Source organism: Oreochromis niloticus, linkage group LG19 (genome assembly GCF_001858045.2).
Source record: "Oreochromis niloticus isolate F11D_XX linkage group LG19, O_niloticus_UMD_NMBU, whole genome shotgun sequence".
Taxonomy (NCBI): Eukaryota; Metazoa; Chordata; class Actinopteri; order Cichliformes; family Cichlidae; genus Oreochromis; species Oreochromis niloticus.
Window position 1 is genome coordinate 8,136,960 of NC_031983.2, and position 26,146 is coordinate 8,163,105.

The window sequence follows — 26,146 nt, forward strand, 5'->3', positions numbered from 1 at the left end:
TTACATGTTAACAATGTGTATTTATTTATGCTTTTGCAATATTTGCTTAATTATAATGTTCTGGCTTTCACTCTGAACCAAAACTGCAACTTTTTCATTATCTGCCACTGTGGGTAGAAACTGTGTCACTCTTTCACTGGAGGAATTTAAAGCTGTGGTCACAGGGAACACTTGGCTCAAACTTAAGCAAACACAATCAGGCTGTGTATATATTTGTTGCGCAGACACCAGAGAAACACAATTCACAGCAGAGCTACTTTAAAAATACATAAATCAGTAGTTGCGAACGTGAGTCACAGCACCCCAAAAGAGCAAAAATAATCATTCAGATTCAAAAAGATTGATCTTGGCTGCCTTCTTATTTCCACTTTGATTGAAATACTTCTAGTTTACAGACATACATCGGCTTGGGTCACAGGAAGGTATTGATTCATATTGAAGAGTCAAAAACAAAAAAAAAGGCGAGAAGCATTTTTATCTTCATTTCATTCACAGTGTTTACACATTTATTTGTCCAGACATTTTAATTTGCCTATTATCAATCCATCCATCTTTACATTGATCTATGGTTAGCGGTCTGTTCATTGTGGAAAAAGCTGCAAGGAACCAAGCAAGCTTATGGGTTTTGTTAACCTAATTAATCAACCTAACGGGGCTGTTACCCTCAAAATACACTTGTTTGGCATTGTCTCCTCGTGTTGTGATACATATTTTCTTATCACTGTTGCTGCTGATTCTTCGTATCAGCTGTTGTTGTCCAAACGTGTGCTAAAGCCACTGCAGCAACAGCCAAATTTGACACAATTAATTCCCTGGCAGCGTCGGGGCAGCTCGAGCCACGACGAGCTGCGCGTCCTTTCTTCACATTTCAGTTTTGGTAGCGATCACTCAAAGTCCTTTATTGTATGTCACAATCTTACAATCGGTTGCCATGGTGATCTCTGGCTCCAGCTGATCTACACTGATCTGTGGGAAACCGAAGCAAGACAGAAAAGGTCAGTAGTGCAAATGGAAATATTTAACACAAATAACAGCTTCCATACAGTATGTGCGTGCTCTATATGCAACCGTATATCACCGACACGAACCACTGCATAAAGACTGGAAACTGACTGTAATTCTCAAAGGCTTTAAATGTTCTGTATTTACTGCTAATGTGCAAAAAGAGCCAATTTGCCAGATTAAAGTCTAATTTGAGGTTTGCATCACCTAATATTTGAACCAGAGACAGATGGCTGTTGGAGTTGGAGGCAGAATCCTAATCAGACATCTTGGTAGGTGTGAAATGGGGAAGTGGGACAAATTGAGTAGGCGGGGGGTCCAAGGGAGTGGGGCATTCATGTTGCTTTTTGGGGAGATCTTTTTTTTTCCCTTTTTTCTTCATCTGCTATCCTTGTGAAAGTGCAAAAAGGACTTGTGAGAAGAAAAAAAAAAACAGGCCCCTCTGTGGAACTGGAGGCAGCTTTTCACAGGACTGTTGGCGGCACATATGTCTGAAGTTTTTTGCCATATGGCTGTCTGAGCTATTTCAAGTGGTAATTAAATCCTAAACATTTTAAAGCCAGAGCTGGTTGGCTTGTGTCAGCAAGTCATTTGGCAGAGAGGAGACAAAGAGAGAGGGAGATGGAGTGGAAAAACATAATTGTGCCATTGCCGTTTAATGAGTAGAATGACACATACTGAGGCAATAAGGCTAAAGTTAGATCTCAGCCCGCTAGCCTGGATGGCATCAGTGGCGGTGAATAAAGGCAATGGTGGCTCTGGGCAGATCATAACAGAGCAGGTTGAGTCTCAGAGGGCTGCGCCTCATTAGGACAGCGCTGCTGCACAGCTCAATGGGAAATGCTGGAGAGGTCAGGAGACGCTGGTCACCGACATCATTCAACCTGAGGCGTGGTATCTTTACATTTGCAGCTCTGTGTTTGCAATCAACAAAATCTCAGGACTGAGCATGAGCATCCGAGCATTAGGCAGGAGAACAAAACTGTGCCACCGCAGAGACTCAAACATTCATAATTTAGACACAAATGCTGGAACACACATCCAGCACATCGGCAATTTTAGAAGACCCAATGTAAAGCCCTGCTTAAGTCTGTTCTGTTTTATTTGATGTTGAAAAATTACAGCGGGGGAAATGATTATTTGATCTCCTGATGAACTTGTAAGTTTGCTCACTTCAAAGTAAATGAACAGTCTTTTTTATGGTATTTTCATTTTGATGCAGAGAGAATATCAATGGAAGAAATATAAAATGACCATCAGTCAGTCTCGGTTTGGAGCTCCATGCAAGATCTTGGCTCATAGGATGAGGATGATCATGAGAACGGTGATGGATCAGCCCAAAACTAAACAGGAGGAGGTTGTTGATTATCTGAAGGCAGTTGGGACCACAGTCACCAAGAACACCATTGATAACACACTACTGTTATAATGGACTGAAAAGCCAGTGAGCATCTAAGTGATTCAGAGAAGGCTTGGGAGAAAGTGCTGTGGTCAAGTCAAATCAAAATCAAGCTCTGTGGCATCAACTCAACCTTCCATCTTTGGAGGAAGAGAAATGCAGAGTATGAACAAAGAACACCATCCCCACAGTCAAGGTGGAAACATTACGCCTTGGGGCTGTTTTTCTGCATAGTTTACAAGACGACTTCCTCAGTACCGTAAAATCTTGCCTGAGAACCTCCTTCTCTCGGCGAGAACACTAAAATTGGGTCATGGATGGATCTTCCATCAGATAGACCCCAAAACATAGCCCCAAGGCAACAAGCAAGTGACTCTGGTTGATAGTTCGTCTCTCTCAATTAAAATAAAACTACCATAAAGATCATTTCTTTCTGAGCAAACTTACAAATTTAGCAGGGGATCAAACAATTATGTCTCCAACTGTATGCTCCTTAAGAGAAAAAGAATTGGGCATGATGTACCTGCGACATCTGTGGAAACAAACTGATGGCAAGCGGCAGAGCCAGGCTGAAAGCAGCGAGACACACGAGACTGTGGACAGGCAGGACGAGCCGCTTTTGTCTCTGCAGGAGAGGGAGCCTGACGGGACACAGAGAAGAAGAAACAAGTCAGTTGTCAGCCATACACCCAGACCATGTGCAAAAGCAACAGGTTCTCACACACAACACAGTGCAACATAGCCTGGGCTGCATATATAGTGAACAAACATGCTGTGAGTGTATAGGGGCCAACCAGCCACACATATTAAAATAAAGGTGAATAAAAGCTGGATGATCTTGTTATATTTATAATCTTCTATTGAAAACTTTAGGTTGTGGCCAAGGTCCCAGCAACTCTGCCCAATGTGCTTAAGAAAGGAACACGACAAAGACCCCAAGACATTGACGGAGTCTCCAACCCATGAAACCTAGAATCCACTGTTCAGGTGCCAGTCAGCACAAGACCTATGCAGCACTAGGCAGGCTACTTTTCCACACATTCATCACCAAAGTTAATTCAGTGCAGTTAAGCTAAATAAACCCCGGCAAGAAAGTCATTTGTCAGGACCTGATAAAACTCACGTGGATCAGCAGGTGAGCACATCAAAACATTTTGATTTCACACACACTATCAGCCGTCCACTTACAGACTCAGTCGTTCCACATGTTTAGCTTAAACAAGCCTTTAATCACCATTTATGCAGTTAAAACTGAACCGCATGAGCTTTTGCTAACATTTTGCAAAAGGTTTCAAAAATGTATTCTCATGAGCTAAAGAAAACAAATGCATGTTAATTTTTTAAGGGCACTTAATAAATCAAAAGAATGAAATATGATTTCTCCTCTCTCTCCTCGCTAACCCTCCACTAGGATAATCCCCTTCTTCACTGAGCGGGACAGCGAAGCTCAGCAGGAGCTTGAGAAAGAGCCGCTCTGTCTCTCCACCGCTAGCGACGCCTCTCCCCCTAACGAGGAGAGCTACTGCCTAATGAGGGAGCTCATTAACACATATGGCTGCCATGGTTTAATTAGGCTGCGTGCACACACACGCACGCGCATACACACACACGTGCAGATACACACACGTGGAAAACTGCATTTTTAACAAAAAAAAAAGTCAATGGGAGAAAAGTTGCAAGGTACGCGAGACGTGACAGGAACTTGGGTTCGGGCTCATGTGCAAAATTTAAAAACCTTTTTTGGTCAGGTGAGAAACCTGAAACCAACCAAAATCGGTGATATCATTTAATGTAACACTGCATTCACGGGATGTGACTACAACCTGGCTAGTGGCCATATTTTGGTCAAGGTCTTACCCAGGTTGAACTGTTTACATGGACCTGTGTCTCCCTGTTACCAAGATCAAACTGGCTGTTAGACTATCCCCTGCTGACCTGTGGTGAAACACAGCACTAGATGATGATGGGGGGAAAAAACAAAAAACAGCGTTATAATCAAACTTAATATTGTTAGTCTTTCTACTTATAATCAAGTGCATTTGTATGACATGAAAAAGCAAATAAAAGCATCAGGAATTAACTCATAATCAACTACAACAGTTTTTTCCCCCTTTAATGTGGAACATGTTGAACTGTACATAGCTATGTACTAATAGAAACAATTTCTAGATTACTAAATCTAGGATATCATTTTCATATTGTTAATTTTTATTATACAAGTGTCCTAGAGATTGCCCAAAATGTGCCCAGATGTGTTCCCATTTATTAAAAATGAATTCTTGAAAGCCAAACGGTTCATTTTTATTCACTCGTTCGCTTCTGCCGAGTCATCATTTGATTTATTTTGACAGGTTGGCCAGTTAGAGCAGAAAGAAGTGTGCAAACATGTGTCAAGAGGGATTGTGTAATACAGACTTTTCACAAATGTTACAAAAAAAGGAAAAAATAACGATGAGCATGTCTATTTTTAGCAATATTTTTGGTGTCATATTTCAATATGAAAGAGCCTTAACATGGCCAGTTTTGACCATTGTATGTTTATCTAAACAGTCTCGCTTCTGCTACTGCAGGAAATATGCTATAATTTATATTATTAAATTGTTATAAATTACACCTGACTTAGAATTTAAACGCTGAAACAGTAAACCTGACTCTGAATCAGGTAACCTGGGTATCTTACACCAAATGGAAATTCCCGTTGCAGATTAATGTAGTCTGGGACTTAAATAAATAAACAGATGAAAGTCCAGAATTCACTGCACCCCCTCACAGCTACTGAAGCACATGAAGGCCAGAACCTGCAGTCACTCCCCGTGTATCTGTTCTCAGCAGTGTAATCCATCATCGAGGGGCCGCCCGGGGACGTGTCTCCGTCCCCTTGTTCTCGCTCCATTGAGAGCCAGTGAAGGCGAGCTGATGTGGAGGATGGCTGAGCAGCGCCGCAGCCAACCCTCGGAGATCTACGCTCACCCCACCGCTCCTTTCTCTCTCGCTCACAGTTCAGTCATTCAGCTGCCAGGAATCCCAAACACACCTGGGCAGTCGGCCCCACCGACTGAGCCCGCCCACTCTGAGAGGTCTAGACAAGTGCTGTCAAGGATCTGCAGAGATGGCTGCATTCCTCGCTGCACCACAGGCACAGTCGCGCCATCGATCAACGGGCATCTGCATAAACACCCTTCGTCATTAAGGCGCCGTTACTGTCATCGCACACAAAGCTGAACCAGCTGATGTGCAGTATCGAATCAGTATTAAACAACAGCGGAGCAGATAACGAGAGAATCGGAAATATTCTTTTCTTGAACAAAAATTGGACGGCTTTATAATTAATTTGTCGTAATTTAATTAGAAGACAGCTGCATCATTGAATTATTCTAACTCATGAAACTTTCACCTCCTTCATTACTGCCATAACAGCATAATTAGCCTCTTTAAAAAATAGTTTATGGAGTTTGATAAAGACAGTGATTCTCTCCATTAAGACTTAATTAAATTTGTTATTTTCCTGCTGCAAACACTACAAAAAACTATTCATATCAAAATGAAATGCATATAAAGGGATGCATTTAAAGTGCAGAGCACAACCTCACTACTTGTACAGACAACAGAGGTCAACTTCAGCAGTTGCAACAGACACAATCTACAGAAAATTAATAGCATAAAAAGCCAGAAGAGTCAACTTTCAAGTGGAAGGAAGAGATCAGTCTCCATTTGAAAGTGAATATTATATTTTCATTTGAAAGACATTGCAGGGAATTCTTTATTTGATCAGGAACAGTGTGGTTCTTCTCCTGTTTTTGTGGATAGAAAAGCGATGGATCTCAACAGCACACTTTCAGACAGACGATAAAGAATCAGAAAATCTAAACATCTAAACTGCATCAACGTCTTTCTGCCTTCAGTCGACCGATACATTCACAGGATAGCTTTATTAGGTGCACCTTGCTAGTATCGGGTTGGTTCCCGTTTTGCCTTCAGAGCAGTCTTAATTCTTCATGGCAGAGATTCAACAAGACGCTGGAAACATTCCAGTTGACATGACAGCATCACACAGGTGCTGCAGTCCGAAATGCAAATATCCCATTCATATTCAAGAAGCCAGTCTGAGATGATTTGAGCTTTGGGTCATCCTGGATCCTGCTGTGGTCATAAAGGGAAGGCCATCAACAATACTGGGCTGTGTAGGCTGTGGCTTTTAAACAACGCTCAACTGGTACTAAGTGTGTCAGGAAAACACCCTACATACCATTACACCACCACCAGCCAAACATTTATATAAGGCAGGTGGGATCCTACCATCCGAGAGCTGTAGCAGGAATTGAAATGGCAGCAGATCAGTGGTTTCTGAAATACTCAGAGTGGCCTCTGCACCATCAAGAATCAATTCTCTTAACAATTCTGATGCTGGATTTGAACTTCTGCAGGGTGTCTTGTGTTAAACAGCAGCTGAACAGGTGGAAACACAGATAGTTACATTGGCTGAACTAAGTGCAGAAGTGTTTCTTACTTTTCCAGTGCAGACATGATCAGGGGAGGAAGCACCAGGATTGGCATGGGCATGACTACTCTGGTCAGGGCTGTCTCCAAGAGTGCCTGCATAAGAAAACATAAACCAGGAATATTAAAAAATACACATAAATTTGCTTTAAATCTGGGAAAAATGCAATCATTTAAGTGTTTAAATGCACCAATACTGACGTGTGAACGCAAAACATTTACACTTTAAATTATTTGTCATTTAAAAGCATTATAGTGCATATGTTGCTAAACAGCAATACCAATAACATGATCAATTTACATAATTGAATTTTAAAAAGCTGAGGACATACATGCCTGGCAGCTACTTTTGATGTCCCCACCACGTTGCCATTGTTGTCGAGCACGCTGATGCCCTCTGACAGCTCAGAGTGTCTCATGAGCACCACGTTGCAGACATTTGCACTCGCTGTGAAGACAGAAGAATATTTTTTAAGATCTAAGGGGAAAGTCCCACTGCCACTAACATACTGTCATATTTCCAGACACTGACAGATTGGGTGGGGTTTTATTTTGGCTCTGTAACTCAGCTCAGTGGATTTGAAATGAGGAAATCATGATGTTATGGATAGAGATAGATAGAGTTTCAATTGTTTAAAAAAGCAATTTTTAAATAGCCTCTCCGTTTTGACAGGCTTAAAAGTAATCAGACTACTAACTGATAAACAGCTTTTTTATGAAGACGCCCACTGGAAAAGGGAGGTTTGATTTCCTTTTATAAGTCCTATAAGGATGAAGGACTAAACTTTGTTTGTTCTGAACTGCATGGATGGATTCAGAAGTTACACATATTCTTTTTCAAGACCTAAACGCCACATCAGTGTCCTGTGATTATTAAATATTTGCTCAAAAATAATGAAGCATCTTGGCTCTAAGGATGGTAATATCAGTCAGTGGGTCATATGGCTGGTCCACCACTTTGATGAAATTCAGAGTGACTAACCTCTGGCGCTGACTTTTCCTCTTGGATTTCTATGAGCGTGACCTTTTGTTTTCTTGTGAAATATATTTAGAAATCTGGACTGACATTAAATTTACTACAGACCCTGATGCACTACAATAACTTTGATGAGCCTTTAACTTTTTATCATGAAGTGAAAAATCATCACTTGTCCAAAATGTTGTAATGTAAGAATCAGCATAAAACTAACTATAGAACTGGCAGCAAGGCAGCAAAACTGCAAGGACACTCAACTGCCAACAAGAAATAATAATAGTTTAACAGATAGATTGATTAAAAAAGAAACTTGAAATAACCGTACATGTTTCTTTCAAATTATATCATATAAGGCTTGAGTCATCACTTATGTTTCTTTTTTGCTAGAAAAATAGGAAATAGCTGCAGTGTGTATATGCAAACATGTGCAAATATACACAGAAATACAGTATATTGGGCAAAAACAGAGTTTGTACAATTCTAATGAGATTTAACAGTCAGTATTTGGTGTGACCTCATTTATTCTCCAACACAGGCTGAACTCTCTTAGGCACTAGCACCACTGACTGAGATGTAGCTCCAAAGCATGACAGAGCCTCCGCCGTGCTTTACAGATGGCTACAGACACTCACTGTTGTACTTTTCTCTCGATCTCCTCCGTCCACACTGACAATGACTTGAATCAGACTTAAAAATTGGCTTCATCACTCCATAAAACCTGTTGCCACCAATTTTCAGTCCAGTTCTTGTTCAGTTTGGCATACTTCAGCCTTTTCTATTTGTTTACTTTCCATAAGAACAATGACAGCCACCCTTCTTTCACTGACACATGGATCAGCTGAGGGTTGGCTGTATCACTCAGGCGCTGTGTGAACCCTTTGCTGGATTTTTTCCTATTTCTTAAGGACAGAATGTTCAGATACTGTTAATCAGCTGTAGATTTTTTTAGGCCTGCCACAGTTTCCTCAGATTTTTTAAAGACACACTGCACGCCATGCTGCAATAGGCCAAGTTGTTGACTCTCTGGTAATCACCTATTACTCAAGACCGCTTTTAAAAGATATAAAGAAATGAAGTGTGGCTCAAGACTTGCACAAGACTATTCTTTCAAATGAAGTAACCTATTACCTACATTAACTCAAGGGTTGGTACTAGACCTATAATACAGCTAAATCATATATTTTTACATATTTACATTAAACATCTACAACTGCATGTTATTTGCAAATTTTTGGTTACATAATAATGTTAGATGAGCAGCCTCATTGATCTACAGTCCATTTTAACACATCAGGATATGCAATTGGGTCAGAAAACACCACAGCTTAAGAAATCGCTTTTGCCCTTGTTCCCTCCTGTATGGAAAATCATCTCTTCTAAAAGAAGCTAACACACTGAACTGATATTGTTATGAAAACTCCAAACTGCCAATTACCACCGCTGAGTGTCCCTGTGGAAGACACCGAACTCCTGTTTACTCTTCTCACTCCTCAAATGAAGAACATTATTGCCATGTCACTTGTGTCAGCGTTCAGAAAACTGAAGCCGTGCCTCTGCGAGACTCTGACACACACACACACACACACACACCAGTCAGATCACAGAAAACAGAATCACGAAGGCTGGCAGGTTGACAAACAGCAGCGTTGCTCCCCTCTGATTATTCACGAAAGCTAAAATGAACACAAATGTATGTTAATATAGATTAACCTTTCTTCTTGACTCTAATAGGAATAAGACAAACTCATTTTAGAGAGTTTAGTGGTGCTGCCCCGAGCCTTTTTAATTTAAGACAACAGCGTTCAGAGTTATCTTTACTAAGGGCCGCAGGGCTGGCGGGTCGCTTTGTGAGGGGAATTCAATTGACTGAGCAAATAACTCTTTTTACCTATAAGGGATTTTTTTTTATCCAGACCAATTAATAATAAAAAGGGACAGACAGGATTTTGGCGAGGAACAAACACGAACAAACACTACAGTTAAGTAGAAACTCTTAAATACATAAATAAAAGCATTAAAGTAATTACTAAATTAAATTGATAAATGCAAAATCTGCACAGCTTAATGTTGAAATATCTGCCTGTCATTTGTAATTATTTAAAATAATTACATTTGTGTACATTTTAATCATCATCTCATAACTAGTGGTACACTCACAGAAATACATCCAAGAATTTTTTTCGTACATAATTACTTTCTAAATATCACAAATAATGACAAATAAGACAACAAATAATTAACCCCCTAAATTTCTGCCAGCGTGGCTTTCCCTCCAGTTAAGGTCTTCATAATCTAATTGAATGACAGGCCGCTGCTTGATTAGGTTATTACAAATAAATCTAGCCTTAAGTAAGCAAACAAAATCAAATGGGCGAAAATTCAAACGGCCTTTTGCTTTCGTTCGCTTCAATTAGCCATTTTAATTACCTCTTATATTGGCCTAGCAAAACAACAACAGGAACAACAATGAACAAACAGAAATCAGGTAAATGAGGCCTTGACATAGACGCCACTTTAAGGGTAATTATCCAATTTGTTTGCGGCAGCAGAGTTCTAACAAGCAGCCAATTACCAGGCAAAGGCTGCGCTGTAGAAACCTGTTGATTTAATTAGAAGAACCGCCATGGTAAGGAAAGGGGGGGTGGAGGGGTGGGGGGGCAGGCAAACAATTTAATTATGAGCCAGCAGCCCGGGGCATTCTGGGACACGGGTCTATACCCCTGGGTGTGATTGTGTTTGCGGGAGAGTGGCATGAAAATCAGCTTTGTGGCTGCACACACAAAGCCGGCTCTCAACACGACGGTAAGCCTGCAGAGAGGAGAGCGGACGGAGGGGAGCAGCGTGAAACAAAAATCGCTCTATTTAGCTTTCATACAGGGAATTATTGTGATCACAAAACAGCTCAAATAAAAAGGCATGATATATCAAGAGCAAGGAAAAGAAAACAATCAGCTTGTGTGTGCGTTTTTTTAAATATACCTTTTAATAGCAATTATTGCAGAGCTGTTAGCCAAAGGCGTTTCATTTTTTTCTATAAAATCCCCAATTGTTTTTATTATTAGTATTACTAGAAAATATCTAAGCTATGACCTTTAATTTACTTTAAATGTCCATCATAATAAAGTCCTAGGCTTAACCCCTCTCTATCCCATGAGAAGCTCGCTTGACTTTTTACATTTTTATTTAACTTACCCACTGCTGGGAAGGGGATGAACCTCTGCACCAAAAGCCTGGTGGTTGGGCTGAAGCGGCTCGCTCTCTGGATTAAAACGTTTAACCCAACCTGGAGATGTACGAGACACAGATGATATGATCAGACACTGTGTGTTTGAAAAGCCAACACAGAAAATTTGGAATTCAGAGCTCTTTCTTTCAAAGGGGATGAGAAGAGCACGAGAACAGCCACCACCAGGCTCAGACATAAAAGCATCAGAAAAAGGATCACTGGGAGAAAGTGGACTAAAATTTTGGGCAATGTGTTTAAACATTTGATGAACGTAACTTTGCAGTGTTTTAACGTTTCAGATTGGTGCATTCAAAAGGCTATATGCGCTCAAATAACACACCACCACACCACTTCATCCTCCCGCTCCCTCTAGCCCTGCGAGGGGTTGTCACCAGAGCGGACGTTTAATTGGAGCGCGCCTGCCCCCCTCCAGGGATGTCGTACCAAACTCCAGACACCCCGCAATTTCTTTCTGTGCTTGCTGCCATTGTCAAGCCTGAGGGCATCAGCCGGATGAACACCCAGCAGGACCAGTAATTGGCTTGGTTGGAGCTCCTTGTCCACACTAAGGGTTGTGTCAGGCAGGTGTGTGAACGGGTATTACGCCCCTATGACATTTTATTCTGTGATGACATAGAGGTAAGAAGAGAGGTTCAAGTGATTGGGGTATTATGAAATCTGCTTTTTTATAGTTATGTTGATATCCACCTTATTTGAAATTTGCCATTTTGTATATTTGGTGTTTAACTCAAGAAGTAATGCGGTGAAAGACCACATGCTGAAACTGCACAGAAGCCCAGATTTTCTTGTTTAGTGTCTAGTCTAGTTTCTTCGTTTAGTGGATGTAACAGACAAATTAAGAAATAACCAGCAAAAGAAAAAAAAAAGTCTGATTGGACATTTTTTTTTCCATCTGTGGGCAATGAAGGGAGTTATATTTGCAGTAGACAAAGACCTGCTTCTATACATTGTTCCTAGTTTCAGTAAATATCAGTTAACCTAATGGATCCTTAGGTGTTGAATGAGACTGATATCACTATCTGGCGATTTTCAAAGTCCTATATAACGGCCGATATAAACAGAGATTTTTTTCAGACACACAGCACATACACAGATCCCCCAAATAGTTGTTAACGAGTCTTTACTAGTCCTTACAATGCAGTAAAAATAATCTTTTTTAATGTGACAACAAATCATGGATTTCTCATTTGCGTTACTTGGATCAGCTGGCTGTTGGGTTTTTGGTGTTCCAAACATTTGTTGCCAGAAGGGAAGTTGCACTGCTCTGGTAGAAAAACTATCCAACATCAACACTCATGCCAAGGTTGAAGTCTTTACTTTTTTTGGTTTTTCCTTTATCAGTCAACACAAGTCAACACAAGATTTGCTAGGACTTACAGCAATGGACACTGCACTGGTAACAGCCCCAAGGTATCCCTGCAGGAACTTGGAAGCTGGAGCTGGCTAAAGTGGCAGCAAACAAGAGGAGACAACATTATAAAAGCACTTTAGCTGAGCAACAAAAAAAGGCATTTGTAATGGGTGTAGTAATGGGCCAGCTGGGATACCATGCAGGTACAGTACCTTGGAGGCATTGCGGTTGCTGTAGTTAACACAGGCATTGTGACTTTGGTTCAACCACTGCAATACAAAGGAGAGGAAAGTGAAAAGTATAGTAAGATGTAATAAACTGCAATAATAATAAGTTTCATTCAAGGTGATTCTCCTGTGCATTTAAAATAAGCCAAAAGAAACTTATTTTTGACTATCTGTTATCATCTTAACCTACAGGCTCAGCCACTGGCTCTCTCAAGCATACGAGCAGAGTCAGTGACAGAAGAGACTCCATTATTTAAACAGTGGCAGCCTCTGTCTCACACCAGCCGGATTTCTTATAATTAATTCTTAATTTATTCTATTCATTATTGTTCCTGCTTTTTTAAAGCATTTTCCATTAATCCCACAGCTTTACAACTGATCATTCTTAGTTTTATCTAAACAAAATCATTAACATGGCAAAACATGATTAATAATGATTTATAATAATGGATGGTAATATATTGTCACATAAATAGGTAACACTTAGCTCATTAGTTGTTTGTCTTGAGGCCCTATCTACAGCATATGTGCCATCTTTACAAAGTGAAGTAATTTAGAAAACCAAACTTGTACTACGCCAGAAGAAATACCTGCCAGAAGACGGTAGATGCAAGTGTTTGATTAGGTAGGAGGAGGCCAACAACCTGCAAAAAAATAAGAAATATAAGAAAGAAAGGAAAATTTACAAGGACTATGAGCCTTATATTGATAAACTATTATTATTTGGTACTGTATGAGTGTGTGCTGTGGAAGAACAGAGTTTATGAAAACCACTCTTACCACTGGTGTGCCAAACGGGATAAAACCTGGTAAAAGATGATCAGTATTACCACTCTTACAATTTTGCCTCTACCCTTTTTCTCAGATTTACTATAAATCTATTCTTTTGTGCACAAATGTCCAAGCCCTTCAAAAAACACTGTTCTCTTCTTTCTAACTTTGGATCATGAAACCAATTCGTATTGGTCTGACATTCATGTGGTATGTTGGTCCTAACATGTTAATTGCTTCTGTCCTTTCCTTCTTTTCTTTGTTCTCACTTCCACTACGGTCATCCTACAAAAAAGGGTGCTTTCAAACTGAACCAAAGTGCTAGCATTTGCTTCTTCACAAACCCCAAGTAGATCTCTGTCACCACAGCAGAGAGGTTTTAATCAGCGCCCAGCTGAGCATGACCTTTTCCAGGCCTGAGACAACCTGAAGAGCCCTGTTGAGCCATGACAGTTTCTAAGGTGAAGAACGCCTCCATATTGGACCACTTAAAAGCCCCGAGATTTCCCTCCACCCCAAAGTTTCCACTCTTAGATACGCTACCTGACATCCGAAAAGGCATGAGGATCTTCTCCCCTGTGTCGGGGTGGATGATGGCCTGTAATAAGTGCATAATGATAACAATCAGACAGTAATGAGCACAGAATGATTTGGGTTAAGTCAGTTCATATGACTTTTAAAGAGAGTATTGCTGTGAAAATAACTAAAGTTTAATTTTAATAAATTTAAAATTTAATATTAACTTGCATATATGAAAACCACAGAGAAAATGGTTTCAAATCAATAGATTAACCAGTTATTGGTAATCTACTTATTTATTTACATCACTCATTTCATTATATTTCAGGAACACTTAATAGGACTTGGGGAGGTTTTGAAAAATAACCTTACTTCTTTGACAAATGGAACAGTTTGACATGTTTGCTAAAAAGAAAAGTAATTCAACAAAAATTGTTTGTTATCTTCACAAATAACAAAAATAGTGACTGAGTTGTCACTTACAGTATGATAAAGCTTTAAAGCAAGCCAAGAGTATTCACCACAGAAAAAGCTCCCTTTAAGAAGCTAAACATGCTAATGCTAATGTAAAATACTTGGAATAACAATGCTGATGCATAGAAAGTACGACACACCAGTGTCATTACCAATTGTGGGGTGCCGTAGAAACCTAACCCTAACACTTAACACAATTTGTACAACAAATCTAATTTCTGTTATGGTTTTGGGTAGCAAGCCATTTTTAGCATGTTAGCATGCTACCAACTTTATGTTAAAACACAAAGTAAAGTTGAACCAGGCAGCTTTCATGGACAGTTAAGTGATGTCTAGTGAATGAAATTTATCCTGCGGACTGTCTGCACACACTGTCAGCTGAATGTATGAACTGGTTGCAGCTCCATCCAAAGGCTTAATAGACTCAGCCGAAACAGGGCGCAAATTTTAACAGCAGTCTATTCAACTAGACTTAGGTACGGGGCATTTTCAAGGTTTACCTTCTCATCTACCACACAAGAAAGCATTTGATCAGTTTCAGATTCATTCTACAACAAAAGCTCAAGAACACCATCAAAGTGATAAAGAACCGCAAGAATGACCGGCAACATTAGGTGAGTGTCACGGTTCTGGGTCCGTCGGACCCAGTATTTTGAGTTTATTATATTTTGGTTTAATTTTGCATTATGGATTGTTTTCTTATTCTCTTGTAGTGCTTGTGTTGGTGGTGGCGATGATGGTGATGATTATTATTATTGGAGTTTCATGTTTCTGTTTTCGTGTTTTAGGAATTGTGGTTTCACTTATAGTTCAGTTCCATGTGTCATTTTCTGTCTGTCACTCTGAGTTCGTGTCTTTGAGTAGTGTTTCATGTTCCTGTTTTATTGTGAAGGTCTTTGTCTTATGTTAGTGTGTGCAGCTTGGTTCCCCGTCTCGTTAGCCCTGATCCTCCCCAGCTGTGTCTCCCTCCTGTTGCGGATTCCCTCATTACCACCGTGTGTATATAAGCCCTGTGTTTTCCCATGCCCGGTGTCGCGTCGTACCCTCAGATGTTGCCTGTGTGTTTCTGTGTCAGTGTTTCAGTATTTCAGTATTCAGTATTCAGTATTTCAGTATTCAGTATTTCAGTACCTTTGCTCAGTTTATGTTTTGTTTTCATGCCAGCAATAAAGCTGAGGTTTTAAGTTACAATTCAGTGTCAGAGTCCTGCGTTTGGATCCTCCTCTCCGCCTGCCCACACACAGAGCCCTGACAGAACGACGCGACCAGTATGGATCCAGCGGACTCACATTTTGCCTCCAAGGGAGAGAATCTCGCGCACCTATGGGATTACTGTTGGAGGATAGCCCATGCAGCGAGCCCCGAGAAGAGGCTGTTGGAGGTAGTATTTTTTGATAATTTTTTGTCGTCCACTGCCTCGACTATCAGTTTTCCGCACATAAATGGACTCAAACACATAATAACAGCTCTAAGAGCGAGGCTAAATTTCGAACTGTTTGGCATGGGCGGCCCAGGGAAAAAGGATTCAGTTGTTCTCCTGGAGGCCCTCGCCACTTGGTGCTCTCAACAACATCAGCATTTTTTGCCAAGGTTTATCGCCAAATCGTTTGATCCGCCCTTAAAGAAGAAATGCAACCCTCACCATCATCACCCAACCACACTTACATTCTCTCCTGTAGTACGGACTGGTGTAGCTTTCATTTCCACACCTTCAGCTCAGCTAGCTGATCAGCAGCCACCTGTAGCTCAGTGTCCAGTGTTCCCTGCTCAGCAGCCACCTGTAGCTCAGTGTCCGGTGTTCCCTGCTCAGCAGCCACCTGTAGCTCAGTGTCCAGTGTTCCCTGCTCAGCAGCCACCTGTAGCTCAGTGTCCAGTGTTCCCTGCTCAGCAGCCACCTGTAGCTCAGTGTCCAGTGTTCCCTGCTCAGCAGCCACCTGTAGCTCAGTGTCCAGTGTTCCCTGCTCAGCAGCCACCTGTAGCTCGGTCTCCACCTCCGACACCGTTTTCATCTCAAATTCAGTCACCCGTAGCTCGGTCTCCACCTCCACCACATTCAGCTTCGCCACCCATAGCTCAGTCATTTCCAAAATCAGACTTACTACAAACTCTGTTACAGTCCATAACCCAGTCAGTAGCTCAGTTAGTGGAGGAATCATTAGCTTTGTCAACTGCTCGGTCAGCCACTCATCTACACCCTCAGCCAGGGGTCCCAATTGCCTCTGGCCCTGCATCTGCTCCAGCTGGAGGGCCCGAGGAGCCCGTCCAGCCTCATGTCTCGTCAGCTGGGGGGCCCGAGGAGCCCGTCCAGCTTCAAGTGTCGTCAGCTGGAGGGCCGGAGTCGCCCGCCCAGCTTCAAGTGTCGTCAGCTGGAGGGCCCGAGTCGCCCGTCCAGCCTTATGTCACGTCTGCTGGTGGGTCCGAGGAGCCCACCCAGTACCACACCTCTTTAGCTGAGGGTCCTGGAGGACCCAGACAGCACATCCTCCCATCTGCTGGCAGTCCAGGGAGGGCTGTTCAGCCGCCACCCACATCATCATCATCGCCGCCTGCAGCCGCATCATCATCATCGCCGCCTGCAGCCGCATCATCATCATCGCCGCCTGCAGCCGCATCATCATCATCGCCGCCTGCAGCCGCATCATCATCATCGCCGCCTGCAGCCGCATCATCATCATCGCCGCCTGCAGCCGCATCTCCATCCACTGCCGCAGCCGTCTCGCTGCCCTCAGGTTCCGCAGCCGTCTCGCTGCCCTCAGGTTCCGCAGCCGTCTCGCTGCCCTCAGGTTCCGCAGCCGTCTCGCTGCCCTCAGGTTCCGCAGCCGTCTCGCTGCCCTCAGGTTCCGCAGCCGTCTCGCTGCCCTCAGGTTCCGCAGCCGTCTCGCTGCCCTCAGGTTCCGCAGCCGTCTCGCTGCCCTCAGGTTCCGCAGCCGTCTCGCTGCCCTCAGGTTCCGCAGCCGTCTCGCTGCCCTCAGGTTCCGCAGCCGTCTCGCTGCCCTCAGGTTCCGCAGCCGTCTCGCTGCCCTCAGGTTCCGCAGCCGTCTCGCTGCCCTCAGGTTCCGCAGCCGTCTCGCTGCCCTCAGGTTCCGCAGCCGTCTCGCTGCCCTCAGGTTCCGCAGCCGCTCCGCCTACGCCTGGTCCAGCTTCAGCCTCTGCTTCTGCTACGCCTGGTCCAGCTTCAGCCTCTGCTTCTGCTACGCCTGCTTCTGCTCCGTCTTCGTCCACGCCCGGCCCGGCCTCTGCTCCGCCTTCGTCCACGCCCGGCCCGGCCTCTGCTCCGCCTTCGTCCACGCCCGGCCCGGCCTCTGCTCCGCCTTCGTCCACGCCCGGCCCGGCCTCTGCTCCGCCTTCGTCCACGCCCGGCCCGGCCTCTGCTCCGCCTTCGTCCACGCCCGGCCCGGCCTCTGCTCCGCCTTCGTCCACGCCTGGCCCGGGTTCTGCTCCACCATCGTCTGGCCCTGCGGTTGCCACACCGCCATGGGACCCCGCTCGTCCTGTTCCGCCTCGCCTCTGCCGGCCGCTTTCCAGGCCTCTAAGGTTGCATCATGGCCGTCGAGGACGACCTCCGGACATGGTTCGTCGCCGCTGCCGTGTGCACGGTCGGCCTCCAGAACTGTTTGCCCGTCGCCGCCGCTGCCGTGTGCACGGTCGGCCTCCAGAACTGTTTGCCCGTCGCCGCCGTTGCTGTGTGCATGGCCGGCCCCCTGACCTGTTTTGGCTTCTGTATGGCCGACGTCCGGGTCGACCCCCTGAGCTTCTCATGGACTCTTGTTGAGCTCTGGTTTTGTTTTGGTTTTGATGTGCTTTCCTGTGTTTTTGAACTCTTGTGCTCCTTGTTTTTTGTTTGGTTTCTGTCCCTCCATCCTGGGCCCCCTCCACCCGCCCTGGCCTGGTGCTTTGTTGTGCTTTTTTGTTTAGGGCTGTCGGGAGCCAGCCCTTAGAGGGAATAACGGGGTACTGTCACGGTTCTGGGTCCGTCGGACCCAGTATTTTGAGTTTATTATATTTTGGTTTAATTTTGCATTATGGATTGTTTTCTTATTCTCTTGTAGTGCTTGTGTTGGTGGTGGCGATGATGGTGATGATTATTATTATTGGAGTTTCATGTTTCTGTTTTCGTGTTTTAGGAATTGTGGTTTCACTTATAGTTCAGTTCCATGTGTCATTTTCTGTCTGTCACTCTGAGTTCGTGTCTTTGAGTAGTGTTTCATGTTCCTGTTTTATTGTGAAGGTCTTTGTCTTATGTTAGTGTGTGCAGCTTGGTTCCCCGTCTCGTTAGCCCTGATCCTCCCCAGCTGTGTCTCCCTCCTGTTGCGGATTCCCTCATTACCACCGTGTGTATATAAGCCCTGTGTTTTCCCATGCCCGGTGTCGCGTCGTACCCTCAGATGTTGCCTGTGTGTTTCTGTGTCAGTGTTTCAGTATTTCAGTATTCAGTATTCAGTATTTCAGTATTCAGTATTTCAGTACCTTTGCTCAGTTTATGTTTTGTTTTCATGCCAGCAATAAAGCTGAGGTTTTAAGTTACAATTCAGTGTCAGAGTCCTGCGTTTGGATCCTCCTCTCCGCCTGCCCACACACAGAGCCCTGACAGTGAGGCCACCATAGAGCCGTGATTCCAGTGTCACTGAGTGAATCTTGGATGACATAAAGAGACAGAAGCAGACAAAAAGAATTATGGCACGTTTTTCTGGACAAATGGGTTTTCTAAAGTTAGTTAAATGGTTTTAAATGGATTGTGTGATGTTTTTTTGTCAATTCTACTCAAATTTTCAAGCAAGGACACGAGACATTATCCCGTCAGTTTGTTATTCCCACTGTTACAAAGCAGATAAGACAGATGGATGTGTCTTTCCCCCACTGCCTTAACAGTGATCAAATCTGCAGATTGGAAAAGAACGAAAGCGATTACACTGCTTCCTCAGGCTCATGGCACCAAGCTTCGACTTGTAAAAGACCACATAAGTACATGTGATAGATATACCACTATGATGGCTGAATATAGAGTTTCCTCTTAGTCTTGAATGAACTTGGGATGCAGTAAGAAAAATCTGGAGACTAGTTTAAACTACAATGATCTAACAAACTACAGAAAGAGTTTTCCGTCTTTGACACTCAGCAAAGAGTATAAACCTTAGTACATAGTACAAGTACATAAATAAGGAAAGCACCATGCTGAAGGATAGGTCATTTTTGGTGAGTTTTGTCAGTTGACAACCCTGAAACCCTGCAAGAGCACCAACTGTTGCACGTTCTCATACAAAAACAAACCTGGACGTAAGCCAGCCTTCAGTGTTCACATGGAGCCCAGTTTGAGCCGGATTTGGTTTCATTCCTGCAGAGTGTGAAATAGTTTATGTAGACTGAACCGCATATCCTATGGAAGCAATAGCAACCATAATGATAAAAGACGAGTTACTTACTTAAGATTTGTCTTACCAGCCCTGTATACACACATTAAACCTGAACTAAAGACAAGTTTATGTCGACAAGATACATACTTTAACATAAAGTCCACTGCATCCCATATGTGGTTTTGAAAATTAGTTCTAAAGATGAGAGGACACTTTTGGTTCATCTGTATTTAGAGCGTTTGATTAGATCCTTAAATACACATTTTAGTGTCGAGTTCAATATGAACAAAAACTGAGATGTGACGGCTTTTAATTTTTAATTTTCCAATGAAAATGCACATTTCAAATAACTAAGGTGGATGGGGGGAAGTCATAAGATTTAAACAGCATCTAAATCAAAGAAATACCAAACAAAGTACAACACTAATTTCACAGTGCTGACATTGCACTTAAAAATACATCCATTAAATAATTCATCAATTCATTACATTAATTAGGTTTTATTTAGGTGAGGCATAAATATCAAATATATAAATCTCTGGCAGTGTTGGACGTTGGCAGTTTGCAAATAGATATCAAAACTTTAAATAATTTTCTCCCACTTTAACCGGCTGCACCTGTAGTTCAACGACTGTCAGCCGTCTTGCAGAGCTGGCACTTCCAGCTAATTAGCACTGGAGGTAAAACCGCTCGCCTGCTTCAGTGTCTAATTTTAATGTAGTTACTTCAACATGGAAGCCTTTTTTAATGTTGTTTTTGTACACTCTTCGGTATATTTGCAGTATAAGCACGTAACACCAGTCAAACCTTACCCGCTTCAAATGACGTTACTTTTTTTGGAGTGTTTCACTCAATAATGACATGATATAGAGATGGATCGTATTTCATCAGCTTCTCTTAATAGACAAAGTAAGCAAAAACAGAGAAATCTTACCTGCTTTATTTTCTGGGCTTGCCAAAGCTGTAAAATAAAATAAATAAGAAAAAGTAGAAAGTCTTTCAATGCTTCTGTGTTTAACGGGGATAGTTTGTCTGTAAAGTACAATATGGTTTACAAATGTAATATGTAAAAGAAAATTAAATAAAAAATTACATTAAAAAATGATACAATTTCAATTATTTTATTTTGCAATTATTAACAGGACCGCACGGTTAATAATATTGTTCAAATTAAATGAATTGAAATGACTAAATTTGGTTTATTTTCACAATTAAAATTTTTTGTAGAACATCAGCTATCGCAAGAGCAGATGAAAAGACATGAAAAGAACAGATATTTCAAATTTAAATATTTCAATTGAACGTTTAAAAAAATTAAAAATATTGATTGTAAATACCTCCTTAGATAAAATAGAAGGTTAAGTATATTCACAGAGAAATTACTGTACAACAAATAACGAATAAGTTGCTTCAACAGTGTAAATAAAAACTAATTATTAAAATGTTGCAACAATATAAACCTTGTTCATACCATAAATATTTCCCTGGCACATACATTAAAGCAGCTATTTTTGATTTAGCATTCAAAGGCCTGTTAGTGCCTGCAGTGCACAGATAATCCACTCAAGGGCAGAAGACACATGTCAGATTGCATAGAAGAGGCTTTTCAGAAAGGTTTGCAGCGTCTTTCAGATGCTGAATTCTCACAAACTCACGTTGATGTGAGTTTTCAACTCAAGCTGACGCATATTTACCTGAGCATCCGTCACTCCCAGAGGCAGAGTTCCTTGCTTGAAATGGTCAAGCAGCTCGACGCACTCCCGCAGCCGTTTCTGATGTGACGGAACATGAAAGTCAATAAAATGTGAAACCAAGTCTGGCCACTCTCGCCTGAAGGTCTATGTCAGCTTAGATGTGTATTTGCCCTCCTGCTATTTAAGTCTAGGCCTCAATGTGGGATAATTATGTTTTACTAAAACTTCCGTGCTGATTTTCATGTGACAAATGAGTTCCTTAAAAGGTAATGAGGAGCTTACTGTGGTGTGATCATTGTCTAATATGGAGGAAAATACAAGGTCATGAGGACCAATTTGTTCTAATGAGCTCGCCATCTGTGTGTATATGTGTGTTCACGTTTCTGTAATTGTGCGTGTCAGTGTTAGCCGTGCACTTTTTTTTTTACTGTATGCACAGGAGGTCATGTGTGCGTGCGACCGAAGGCAAATCAGGGCTGTCCCTGTTCCACTGTCTGCATTAGGGGCAAGTTGAGGCGATGCCTGGCCCAGCAAGGTGTCATGTGTATCAGTGTGTGTGTGTGGGTGAGTGTCTAAGCATATGCACTTTCCACCCCTCCCAGCAGCCCCATATGTCCACACCTCATCACATCCCGGGAGGTACTGCAGCTATTAGTGTCACCAAAGAACCCACTAACAGCTTCATTACCCAGAGCACTAGAGCTGTGATGGCTCCATGAGCAAAATTACTACAACACAACCAAGAACTGTGGAAATGTTGCAATGAGCAGAGCAGCCTAACATTTACAGAGAATATCCTGTAACCCAAAGGTGGCACATTTGCTGGCAGTAGCTGAGAATCCTTCATTTTAAGAAAACCTTTGAGGTTTTCTTCCTTTTCTCCACCACCTCCTTCAGTAAATGTTGGCTAATGTTGAAGCCCACAAGTTTATAGCCCAGCTAGGAAACCACTGCGGTTATATAAAACCTGACTTCTCTAGAGATCACCATCACAGATCATCTGATGGAGTTTAATATCAATTGTATGCAGATATTGTGATACTGTGGCTAACTTGGGTAATAAGCAGCCCCCATAGGATGCATGTGATCCATGTAACAAATCCAAAGGTTTGTTTACCTCTGTCACAAAGAGCGTGCTGGGGTCAATCACGTCCAAGAAGTGCCTGAACCGGCCAAAAAACGTGTTCTGAGAGACAAACGAAATGCACATTCATTCATTCATATACAAAGCAATTGTTAGCAATATTGTTTTTTATTTAAAGACCAAACATTAAACTGCAGATGGAACTTTAAATATATAATCAGTGAAAAAAAATCCTGATCTGGAATGTATAAGTTCAGAAAGTCCAACTTTCCACCCAGTCTGCATATAAATTGTTGATCAAATATATGCAGCCAAATCATGATTATGAATCAAGAGCCATGGAGATTCCAGCTGTCGCCCAGTAAACAGCAATATTACCGCTCGCCAGCTGTTTAAACACGCCAGGTGGAGCCTCCTCATTAATGCCAGAGACAAACTGTTTCCTATCTGCATCTTTTGCACACCCGAAACTACTCACACCGTTTTGCAATTAATTCTAATAATGAGGGTGCCAGAAATACCTTTCGAGCATTTATTCATAACCGAGCATAAGGAATAATTTAGGGGAATCAGCAGCGCGCCACGCAGCCTCGAAAGCCTCCTATCCCTCCCTAACTGGAGTTTAATTACACTAACTGCTAATTTGGACGAAAATCTGGTATCTGACTCACTGCTGTGCCTCGTGACTTCCTGAACATATGGATGGTTTGTACAAACATGGCACGGGGGAAAAGTTGTTAAATCTGGTACATTCAATTACTCACCAGTGCCACTCCAGTTTGACCAGTTTACGAGTCGATACTCGAGTGTAATAGAGGGGACTTGTCTCAGCTTTACTGTAAGGGTAACAGGGGCTTAATCTTATCATTATGTTGTATCAGATCCTAATTTATGAAGACGCAGCCTTTTGAGTTGGTTTCCACATTTCAGCTTCGGCTGAAATTCCACTTTCAATGGAGTAAACTTAACAGTTTTTATAAAAGAAAATTCAAAAAAATATCTCCATATAATAATTTCACAGGATCAAAAAGGGGAATGCTGGAAATTCAATTTTTCCACAGTTCATGCCGTACCGTTATACCGGAGTACAGATGGAGACTTAAAACGCCTAGCCATTACAGAAGGTTAAACCTCCCCAACTTAGACCAATAGAGTTGGAGTTAAGAAATGCAAATCACCTCAGTGATGGTTAAAAAACTATGAAAGCACAGAAATTAGAGCTTATATTAGGCTTTGGTCTTTTTCAAGCCATTCTCATAAACCCTACAGAAAATTCCCAGCAAACCAGTACTTTCTAAAATACTCAGACCAGCTCACCTGGCACTCAAATCACCGTTCGTCCTCATTCTGAAAATTAGTTTATGAGCACAGAGACCATGCCTACATGCCAAAATGCATGTGGGCTAATCACATATTTGTGTTGACAAGCAGTTGGACAGGTGTACCTAATAAAGAGGCTGGTGAGTGTATACATCTTATATCTTATGTTCTTCTTTTTAATTTTTACTGACTCAATATTTTAGTGTCTAAAAATACCATATATTGCTGTAAATGTATATTTATAGCAGACTAAAAAGTGTATTAGGTTCACACAATAAATCTTCATTTTCTGTTAAAACTTTACTGATTCACCTGGGCGATGGTTTTTGTTACATGTGGCTTGTGGTGCTGAACCGCTATACCCCATATAGAGAGCTGTTTATGACATTTATCTCATTTATCTAAATGAGGCATATAAAAAGACACCAAAAGAAGGTCGTACAGTTCAAACTGATAAAGTAATAAACATTTCTCTGAAAGAGCCTCGAAGGTGCAGGATTGTGCGTATTCGCTTTAGGAGGGCACTAGGGTTGAAATATAAAAGACTAAAATAAGATGGAATAAAAACATATCTCGTGGGGTACCTGTATGATAACAGCTGACCTGTATATTTTCTGTTCGCACATACGGTGAGGGTCAAAAAGCATTTGAACAACGACACAGTATTTTGCAGTTTTAGCTCTGTGTGCCTCCACAGTGGATTTTAAATCAAGCAATCAAGGAACTATTTAACAATTACAGATATTTTTAAGAAGCTAAAAGCTTGTTGGATCAACATAATTTGAAATAAAATGACTGTTTTTAATACTTGGATGAAAATCCTTTGCAGTCAGTGACTGTCTGAAGTCTAGAATCCACGGCCATTAACAAATGCTGCGTTTCCTCCCTTGAGATGATCTCCCAGGCCTTACCTGCAGCCACTGTGGGTCTCTCTGTCGTCAGTTTTATCTTCAATAAGTGAAAAGCATGCTCTGCTGGGTTGAGATAAGGTGACTGACTCGATCATTGAAAATTATTCAGTGTCTCTGACTTGCTGCTTTCAATGATTTTCTGCACTGTAAATCGCTTTCTGATCAGTTTTGCAGCATTTGAGCTGAATGGGAGCACAGAGTATATCCCTGTACACTTCACATTTCATCCTGCTACTTTTATCAGCAGTCATATCATCAGTAAACACTAGTGACCCGGTTCCTCTGGCAAGCATACAAGACCATGCCATAACATTGCCTCCACCCTGTTTGACAGATAATGAGGCATGTTTATCTCCTTCTCCATACTTTTCCCTCCCTGCACACTGTAGTACAAATTCATCTTGGTTTCACCTGTACAATGATTGACACCAACCACTGAACAGTTATGTTTTTTAAACCCTTTAAATAGAAGCTGGAAGCCTTGACCTTAATCACATCTTGATTTTAAGTCAAGAGGCTAAACAACAAAAAACTGCGTCGCTGTCCAAACATTTATGGACCTAGCTGTATATTACAGATTTTTACAAGTTTACCTTTGCTCTTGTGATGCGTTCACTGCCCAAATACACCTACAGCCTTTGGGATACAGCTTTAAAAGTCACAAGGTTTCACCTAAAGTTATGGTATGACTTTCATTTCAAAAGCGCAATAAGATATGATATGATATAATGATCCTGCTATGGGTTTAAGAATCTGCCTGCGGGACACCGCATGTAACCACACACACGCATAAACACGCTGACACGGTGAGTGGGTGTGGTCTGTTTGACACGCAAATTATGTCCAAAAAGTATATTTTGTTACAAGTGTATCTGTTTATGATCAGATAAAAACTGCAAGTACCTGGTCGAAACGAGACTTGCCATACTGGAAGGGCGGATATTCAGACATGCTGCTTCAAATCACCGCCAGCCCTCTTCTTCTCTGAGATTATTAAATGTTGTTTATTTCTTTCTCACCCTCCAACTAACTCTTACAGCTGTGGGACTGCCGTTCAACAGTCAGCTGGCCAGGTTGCATTGTTGGAAATGTAGTTTTTCCGGTCTGCTTCGCTCTGACAGGATGTGGCTTTAACCCCCTTACAGGGTGACTACATTTCCCAGAAGAGCTTGCATTGTTTTCGCCTCTTTTAAAACGGGAGGTTAATGTTGAAAGACCGGCACTGGGTTTGGAGTACAACAGTTAAAAAGAGAAATGCTCTTGGTGAGTGCAAGCTTGCTTGAGCTTATAGAGGATTACATAGCCCCCTAGTGGTGGTTCTGA

General features: G+C 42.1%; 1 protein-coding gene across 5 annotated transcripts; it reads right to left on the bottom strand.

The window, feature by feature from the left end:
- Positions 1 to 25,894, bottom strand: sfxn5a (sideroflexin 5a). 5 transcript variants are annotated; one of them, XM_003447767.5, is made up of 14 exons: positions 25,727 to 25,892; positions 22,626 to 22,694; positions 21,509 to 21,586; positions 20,749 to 20,775; positions 14,014 to 14,068; positions 13,480 to 13,505; positions 13,290 to 13,343; positions 12,685 to 12,741; positions 12,499 to 12,564; positions 11,067 to 11,157; positions 7,231 to 7,346; positions 6,909 to 6,994; positions 2,925 to 3,042; positions 1 to 966 (listed from the first exon to the last, which is right to left on the bottom strand). In XM_003447767.5, exons 1-14 carry the CDS (start codon positions 25,772 to 25,774, stop codon positions 889 to 891), a joined length of 969 nt encoding a protein of 322 aa, XP_003447815.1. In that variant the 5' UTR covers positions 25,775 to 25,892; the 3' UTR covers positions 1 to 888. The 5 variants fall into 5 exon arrangements, with proteins under 5 accessions (XP_003447815.1, XP_025756865.1, XP_005453420.1 ...); XM_025901080.1 differs by lacking the exons at positions 13,480 to 13,505; positions 25,727 to 25,892 and adding exons at positions 19,732 to 19,795; positions 25,417 to 25,600; XM_005453363.3 differs by lacking the exons at positions 13,480 to 13,505; positions 25,727 to 25,892 and adding exons at positions 19,732 to 19,795; positions 24,824 to 24,981.
- Positions 25,895 to 26,146: the final 252 nt, after the last annotated feature.

Excerpts from the sequence above, each read along its gene's own strand:
- sfxn5a (XM_003447767.5), bottom strand. The coding sequence starts at position 25,774 with ATGTCTGAATATCCGCCCTTCCAGTATGGCAAGTCTCGTTTCGACCAG. Across the intron at positions 21,587-22,625 it reads GCACGCTCTTTGTGACAGAG|AAACGGCTGCGGGAGTGCGT; the intron begins GTAAACAAACCT and ends CCGTCACATCAG. Across the intron at positions 13,506-14,013 it reads CATGCCTTTTCGGATGTCAG|GTTTTATCCCGTTTGGCACA; the intron begins GTAGCGTATCTA and ends ATCTTTTACCAG.